A 7104-nucleotide genomic window follows, 5' to 3' on the forward strand; every position below is an offset into this window, starting at 1 on the left:
TAATACTTACTGAATAAATTACTAAATCTACATTTTCCGTCTCTACTACTTTAACTATCACATCTTCTATCAATGTGCGGAGTTACCAACTAAGTCACCCGTACATTAAATGGTCCTTCGAGTATTCTACTGTTTGGGGTAAGTGTTTCTAGCTGTTACAGCGAATCGGCTTGGCTGGCCTTCCACAAGCAGTGAGCACCAGTCGAGTTGAGAAGGCGCGCATATCACAGCAGAAGTACAAGTGCCCTAAGCAGACACCGAGAAGGGAATATTTTAGAACCTTCATCGTGAACCAAGCACGGTCAACTGCGTCCAAGAATATTTAACTACAAACTACTACTACTACTACTACTGTCCGGGCTACTACGTGAACTGCGAGTGGTTCGAGGCAAACTATCTAGAAGACATCAAACTACGTGTTCTTTGAAAAAACCAACTACAAATTATTTCGGCTAACTAGTCGATAACAGCAAACATGTCTGATATCGCCGGACAAACTGAAGTATTCGAGTCCATCAAGCGTCTTTGTACCAATTATCAAAAGGACAGTGGAACTCGGAAAAACAAGGAGTACCTAACTCAAAGATTGATTACTTTGGAGAATCTATGGCAAGATTTTACGAACAGACACCAAATACTCGTTGAAAAGGAGGACAAAGGAATCCAATATTTCACGGGAAATATTTATGAAAAAATAAAACACCTTTATGAAACTACTCGAATTGATATACTACAACGTTTGTTAGCGTACGAAGGAAAACAGTCAGAGGTTATCATCCCGCACTCTCAGGGAAGCGATACCAAGACCAAGGAACTGCTGGATCGTCAAGAATGTCACTTGAAAGCGCTGGAACGAGCAATGTCGAAAATTGATATAGATAACATTATAGAAAAATGGGAGTTAGAAGATCATTTAAGCGTCCTAAAAACCAAGTGGGAAATCGTAGAGAAATGCCACTGGGAGTTAGAAGCAGTTTTGAAAGGTTCGAACGAAGTATACTGCGAACTGTTTGCCAGCAAAGAACGCCAGTACGATGTTTTAAAAAGATCTCTGAACTCAAAGATATGGGCGAACGCAAATTATCAGAAATCTGCGCCGAGAATTCAACTACCCGATTTCACTGGTAACTACAGTCAGTGGATTACATTCAAGGAGATGTTTTTGGAGACGATACATAACAACACTATGTTTTCAAAATCACAGAAAATGCAACATCTAAAATCTAAGCTGAAAGGAGAGAGCTGTGCCATCAAGTAGACAATTATCGGATCCCAGCTTGTTGTATTAAGACCGATGTTTTGTAGGCCATTCATACACTCGTTAATTACGTCATGCATTTTCTTCAGTATGGTTGCGTTCGGTTGCTGAATAGTTGGTAAATGTATCAATGTATTCATCAAGTTGGTAAATTGTAATCTTTTGTTATCATATCGCTGAATGAGAATATCAATTGAAACAAAATAACTCAGTTTCAATTAAAAATCACATTTACAAGCTCAAACCGTATCTCGACAAGACGGGAATCATTCGTGTTGGCGGCAGACTACAGTACTCTGATCTACCTACTACTATGAAGAATCCAGCTATCGTACCCTACTCCAGCCGCTACACTGAACTACTTATACAACAAGCACATTTAATAACACTGCACGGAGGAGCCCGGCTAACGCTTACTTACATACGGCAACAATACTGGATTATTTCCGGTAATCGAGCTGTGAAAGCTAACATTCGCCGGTGTGTGAAGTGTCATCGTTTCAACACAACTGAAAACGCTCAACTGATGGCAGATCTACCAGAACAACGTGTCAAGCCGAGCCGCCCCTTCACTCACACAGGGGTGAATTTTACTGGTTACGTCGATGTGAAGCTGAACAAAGGAAGAGGGGTGAAAACCTCAAAGGCTTACATCGCCATTTTCGTGTGCATGGCTACTAAGGCTGTCCACATCGAACTTGTCTCGGAGCTCAGCACAGAAGCGTTCATTGCGGCCTTTCAAAGAATGTGTGCGAGGCGAGGGACGCCTGCGCATATGTACTCAGACAACGGGACTAACTTCGTTGGCGCATGCAAGGTGCTGAAAGAAGACTATATACATTTCAAACAACTACTTTCTCCTGAGTTCTTTGACGAAATCGCGAAACTTGAAGTTCAGTGGCACTTCAATGCTCCTGCGTGGCCCAGTGCCGGTGGAATATTCGAAGCAGCCGTGAAATCCTTGAAGCATCATTTGCGAAGAGTCTTAGGCGAACAAAAACTCACGTGGGAAGAGTTTACCACGCTCTTAGCAAAAATTGAAGCCTGCATCAATTCAAGACCGCTGTGCCCGCTTACAGAAGATCCCGAGGAGTTCTACAACACTCTTACCCCGGGTCACTTTCTTACTGGCAGTGCTACGTTGTCGTTACCACAACCGGAGCCCGATGACAGATGCATGGATTTGAGAAAACGTTGGCAATTAACTAAGCATATGCTAGACCAATTCTGGAAGGCATGGTCTAACGACTATTTAACTACTCTACAAACACGCTGCAAGTGGAATAAAGAAGTACGCAACCTCAAACAAAATGACGTCGTACTGATTAAAGAAACTAACCTTCCCCCTGGCAAATGGGCAATGGGACGAGTGATGGAAACCCACCCCGGCAAAGATGGTTTAGTACGAGTAGTCACTCTCAAAACAAAAACAGGAACGATAAAACGCCCCACGGTCAAACTATCACCATTACCGTTACAAGAAAACGTGTCAACGCTTGATCAAACCACCAAAGAAAACTTGCCAAATAAACCAAGAGGAAACAATAAGAAAAAAGGGCATTTGTCTACATTTACAACGCTATTTACTATACTGTTTGTTTTAATTTCCGGGTCAAATTGCTCGACAAATACTCGTATTAGAGAACTGGAAACTGAACGCCCTATTTACTATGACGAAATCGGCAAAGTACAATTGATACACGACGAATGGATTCTGTTGATGTACTACAATCTTACTACATATTGGCAAAGTACATGTCAAATCAAGGATTACCTGAATCACGTTACTAAGATATGCGAGATAATGGATCCTAATTACTGTCAGTCAACAGTCCAGCAACTACAACATGAGATTGATATTTTAGACATATACAACGAAATGTTATTACTACCACAAAAACATCTATCTTTACGAAGAAAGCGCGGTTTGATAAACGGAGTCGGATACTTAGCCAATAGCTTATTTGGTGTACTCGACGAGCGATTTGCTGACAAATACGAGGAAGATATTAGAAACATTCAAGAAAACGAGAATTACCTACTCCAACTTACGAAAAATCAGACATCCATAATCGAAATTGAGAACGATATACTAAAGAAAACTGGAGAGAACATTAAACGACAATTTGATTCCATCAACAGTTTTATGAACCAAACAAATTTGAGTCTGACTAAAATTGAAAACGAAATGCAAATATTGATGGCTACCAATTACTTTAGTACGACCTCAGTAAAGGCATATTTTCTCATAAACAATCTCAAGAATATACAAGATATGATTCTCAACTCTATTACGCAAATTTATAAAGGAAGCATGGACATGCATCTCCTAACACCTGATAATTTCGGCAGGCAGCTGGCTGACATCGCTGGAAAGCTACCGAAAACTCTGTCTTTACCCATTGATAGCGCGCTGGATGTCAAAGACCTTTATAAATTATTATATGTAAAGGCACGAACCACTGAAAGCTATGTTCTATACGAGATACATATTCCTCTACTCTGCGATGAAGAATTTGCATTGTATCAAATAATACCAATACCCATAGCCTACAACGGGACATATCAGCGGATCAAACCAACTTCAACTCACATAGCCATCAACTTGAGAAAGAAATCATACATTAGTTTAAACATTGAAGACTTGAAGCAATGTATAGAACGGAACGCTTATAGCTTTGTGTGTAACGCTGTCCTACCTGTCTTTGAATTGCATTACAACAATGCGCCGTGCGAAGCAAAACTGATAAGTCATCGCGTGACTTCGGCATGCGACCTATATTACTCACCTTGCACTGAAGCCTGGATCAAGTTACACGACTCGAACAGCTGGCTTACTACATGTTGTGCCGATCAATGCACCGTTCAAATCATATGTGACGATGACGTATCAGTACATACAATAACAAATACCAATTTGTTAACTTTGGGACAAAATTGTATCGTACAATCAAAGGGACTTTCCATATATTCCCACAACATATACAAAAGTAAGATAGAAGTCGCACCTAGTCTGCTGGCAACTTCACTGAATTCATCAGTGAACAAACTCATCAATCTGAACATACAACGCACTCCAAAAGCAACGTGGGCAACTGTTCCTGAACAAAATGAATTTGACAGACAAATTAAGCTACAGAAGCAACAAGAAAACGTTCCATTAAACTCAATATCTAGTCATGACGTACACCAATACAGCATATGTTATACATTACTCGGATTGTTCCTGACAGTGGCTGTAGTGTGGACATTGAGAAGATTCTGTCGGAAACAACCAGGAAAAATGACGAAACCCACTGATAATCCTGATTATCAAGACATAGACTGTGAAGCTATGGCAAGAGATTCAAACCCTGCGAGGATGACGGAGCACACATCAACATCGCAATCGACATCTGCGAGGCCGCAAACGGAACCCCCTCGTAGAAGCAATCCAAGAGTTACTTTTTATTAGAATTTTTACTTATTTTTCTACTTATTTTTTACTTAATTTTTTACTTCAATTTGTTTTTATATACTTATAGCTATTGATTACTATTATCGTTTACATTTATATTATTTGCTTTGTACAGACTGTTGTCTTTACTCTTAATGCACAATTCTTCTCTTTTCGGGGTTGGCAATATGTACGGTTTTACCATACATTTGTGCCTGCACCAAACTTAGGTACTTAGCGTGCATATGCGCGCTAAGCATTTTTACGTATAAATAATTTATTATAAATAAGCTAGACTACAAGAAACGCTGACCAGTTGAACATTGACCGAATACCTTTAACTCGCGAACTTTATGAGTGCATTAAGTGAAAGAATTAGTCTCAACCTTTTTTGTAATACTTACTGAATAAATTACTAAATCTACATTTTCCGTCTCTACTACTTTAACTATCACATCTTCTATCAATGTGCGGAGTTACCAACTAAGTCACCCGTACAAGCAGGATGACTGCAGGACGCTTTCGAATATTATAAAAAATCACACATATATACACTATTTTCTCAGCTCCTTAACACTGAAGACATGTAACAGTGAAATACAAACAACGCACACATCACAATTATCGTATGCTGAACCATTGCCTTTACTTTCTCAAGGTTTATTTGTTGAAGGCCTCGCAATCGCAAGCGCATGATTAATTTCCTATTTAGGCCAATACGGGGTTTTCATTTACGAGAACATTTTCTTTCAAATTCAAATTATTTTTATTCGTAGAAAATATGGTACAAAAGTTGGTAATCAAAATAATACAGTATCACATATTTTGTCATTAAGACATGCAAATATTAGGCATTAAACATTATGTAAAACTAAAACTAAAATTAATATATTTAAAAAAAAATTAAACTTATTTTTTATACATATAACACCTTCACAAATCGAGGGTATAAAGAATAATATGTTTCCTTACAAAGTGTTAGTAAAATGGTAAGATTGAGTGGCGTATTTCTTTAGAAAATCATTTATAGAGTAGAAACATTCCTGTACCAGCCATTTGTGCAGTGAAATACAAAATGTATTATACGGTAATTCCGTTATACTTTTTGGTATAGAATTATATATTAATGGCGCCATATACACACAACTATGTCGGATCATTTCAAGTCTGGGCACTGGTAATTTTAAATATGAACGGGTGACTGTTCATTTATTGTTGTTATTTTTCACTTCAAAAAGGTGAGTGTTATATTTTACAAATTTAGCTGTTTCATAAATATAAATACTGGGTACTGTTAAAAGATTGTGTGTTTTAAATATAGGCTTACAAGATTCATGCCATTCCAAGTTAAATATTGCACGTACACATTTCTTTTGTGCTACAAATATCCTTATATTATCTATTGAATGTCCCCACACAACTATACAATAGCGATTTATAGAACAAACATATGCATGATAAGCCATCAGTGAAGCATGCATGGAAGTGGTTTCTATAACTTTTTTTTAATGCAAAGACAAATTTGTTAATTTTTTTACAGATGCTGGCAATGTGGTCAGTCCATTTTAAGTGTTGGTCGATAATAATACCCAAGAATGTAGTACTTTGCAATTGATTGATATTTTGATTATTGTATGTTATATTTAACTCTTTGTTGCTACTTTTTTGTGTTTTGAAGTTAATTATGTTAGTTTTTCCTATGTTCATTTTTAAATTCTATTTCAGTTAAGTTGGTGTGTTGCCAGCACACAAAAATATATATACTATCGGTTTACATATTATTTTCTAGTAAACTAAAAGTATTTCTAGTTAATATTATAGTTTGAAGTAAAAACCGTACATATATTAATAGTGAATGGACAATGTATTAAAATAGTGAACATAGTACATTGAACATTGTAATAAGTACGTACCATGGAAGTAATAAAAATAACTGGAAGAATCACTAAGAAAACTGTATCAAATAAATTCATACTTTACTGCTTGTACATAGAGTTTACTTATGATTGTTCTAATGTCAGATCGGAAAAACGGTCTCGAGCGAGACTTAATTTTACTGGCGTTTGTCCCTCTCTTACAGTTGCCACTTTACAACATTTGTAACTTATGATGGTAATTTTTAAACTTATTACTGAATTTAAATTCGGTAATTGTTGTTTCAAGGGTTGGTCACAAATAAGTTGCTCCAAATAGTTTTATTTAATTTAAATATATGTCGCATCCTGGGTGGCCGAATTGTGAAGCATCGGGTCTTCTTCACGATCCGACATAGTCTTCGACTAATATGGGCACTGTCGTGGGTACTCGAGCAAAAGATAATTTAACTCAAATCAAAATAACTTTATTTTAATTTTACGCAATAATGCGAACGAGAAACAAACACGTGCGTTGGTACTGAGCGTCCGCCTCG

At 37.4% G+C, this 7104-nt stretch overlaps 1 protein-coding gene across 1 annotated transcript; it reads left to right on the forward strand.

The window, feature by feature from the left end:
- Positions 1–1571: 1571 nt before the first annotated feature.
- On the forward strand, positions 1572–4712 carry LOC142985975 (uncharacterized). Its single transcript, XM_076134209.1, has 2 exons — positions 1572–2655; positions 4492–4712. Exons 1-2 carry the CDS (start codon positions 1572–1574, stop codon positions 4710–4712), a joined length of 1305 nt encoding a protein of 434 aa, XP_075990324.1.
- The last annotated feature ends 2392 nt before the right edge of the window (positions 4713–7104 follow it).

The sequence above is a fragment of the Anticarsia gemmatalis genome, chromosome W, assembly GCF_050436995.1.
Source record: "Anticarsia gemmatalis isolate Benzon Research Colony breed Stoneville strain chromosome W, ilAntGemm2 primary, whole genome shotgun sequence".
In the NCBI taxonomy this organism is placed as follows: domain Eukaryota; kingdom Metazoa; phylum Arthropoda; class Insecta; order Lepidoptera; family Erebidae; genus Anticarsia; species Anticarsia gemmatalis.

Excerpts from the sequence above, each read along its gene's own strand:
- LOC142985975 (XM_076134209.1), top strand. The coding sequence starts at position 1,572 with ATGAAGAATCCAGCTATCGTACCCTACTCCAGCCGCTACACTGAACTA. Across the intron at positions 2,656-4,491 it reads AACCCACCCCGGCAAAGATG|TGGCTGTAGTGTGGACATTG; the intron begins GTTTAGTACGAG and ends TGTTCCTGACAG.